Source organism: Palaemon carinicauda, chromosome 8, assembly GCF_036898095.1.
Source record: "Palaemon carinicauda isolate YSFRI2023 chromosome 8, ASM3689809v2, whole genome shotgun sequence".
In the NCBI taxonomy this organism is placed as follows: Eukaryota; Metazoa; Arthropoda; class Malacostraca; order Decapoda; family Palaemonidae; genus Palaemon; species Palaemon carinicauda.
The window spans coordinates 175,800,892-175,802,125 of NC_090732.1; the positions used below are offsets into that span (position 1 = coordinate 175,800,892).

The window sequence follows — 1,234 nt, forward strand, 5'->3', positions numbered from 1 at the left end:
AGGATTCAAAGATGAATTGAAATCAACGTGGTTCGTTGGCAAGCTTCTCTCCGGATTCGACTTTGGCGAAAGGAAGGAAGAAGTCCTTTTCTTATGGAAACAACTTTTACATCGGAATGGCTGCTGCTTCCGTCATTTTGGGCGGAATTATGCTGGCTAGAAGGAGGATGGCCGGAGAAGGAGGGGACAACAACTCTCTGGAAGAAAATGTTCCAGAAATGGAACATGGAATGCGAAGATCTGTTGGACGGAATTGGACTCAAAATGGAAGACGAGGATCGGACTACTCTCTTGGAAAATCTCATGGCGGAAAATGCTGAGTTACGAGGACAAATTGAAGGAGATGGGGAGATTAGTAGAAATAAAGGAAAATCTGCAAAGTGATTGCAACGAAAAAGACCTTCAGTTGGAAGAACTTGAAAAATTGATGGAAAATATCAAGAACGAAAATTGAAGTACTTGAATACCGAACAAAATCAGAAAAATGAACTAGTAACTGAATTGAAGAAGGAATTTGGTGAATTAAAGGCAGGAAAAACTAAACTGGAATGTGAATTCATCGAAAGAAACATTCAGATGAAAGAACTTGAAAAATTGATGGAAATATCAAGAACGAAAATGAAGTACTGAAGAAAGATCAAATTGAGAAAAAGGAACTAGTAAACGAATTGAAAAATGAAGTAGTTGAACTGAAGGCAGAAAAAACTAAACTGGATTCTGAATGCGTCGAGAAAGAACTTCAGATGAAGGCACATGAAAATTTGATGGAAAATATCAAGAACGAAAATGAAGTACTGAAGAAAGAACAAATTGAGAAAAATGAACTAGTAAACGAATTGAAAAATGAAGTAGTTGAACTGAAGGCAGAAAAAACTAAACTGGATTCTGAATGCGTCGAGAAAGAACTTCAGATGAAGGCACATGAAAATTTGATGGAAAATATAAAGAACGAAAATGAAGTACTGAAGAAAGAACAAATGAGAAAAATGAACTAGTAAACGAATTGAAAAAAGAAGTAGGTGAACTGAAAGCAGAAAGTGAGAAACTTAAAGATGACATGACACAAGAGTATGAAAAACTGGAATTTATGTGCAAAATTAAAGACCTTGAGGTAATGGAACGAAATATGATTGCAGAGAAGTTTGAAACCGAAAACGAAGAAATTAGAAAGACGCATATTAAGAACATGGAGCAATTGAATAAACTGAAAAGTGTAGTTTGTGAGCTAAAGGCT

General features: G+C 35.7%; 1 protein-coding gene across 1 annotated transcript; it reads left to right on the plus strand.

The window, feature by feature from the left end:
• The first annotated feature begins 116 nt into the window (after positions 1 to 116).
• Positions 117 to 995, plus strand: LOC137645585 (ATP synthase subunit b-like). The gene is made up of 2 exons (XM_068378385.1): positions 117 to 242; positions 612 to 995. Exons 1-2 carry the CDS (start codon positions 117 to 119, stop codon positions 993 to 995), a joined length of 510 nt encoding a protein of 169 aa, XP_068234486.1.
• Positions 996 to 1,234: the final 239 nt, after the last annotated feature.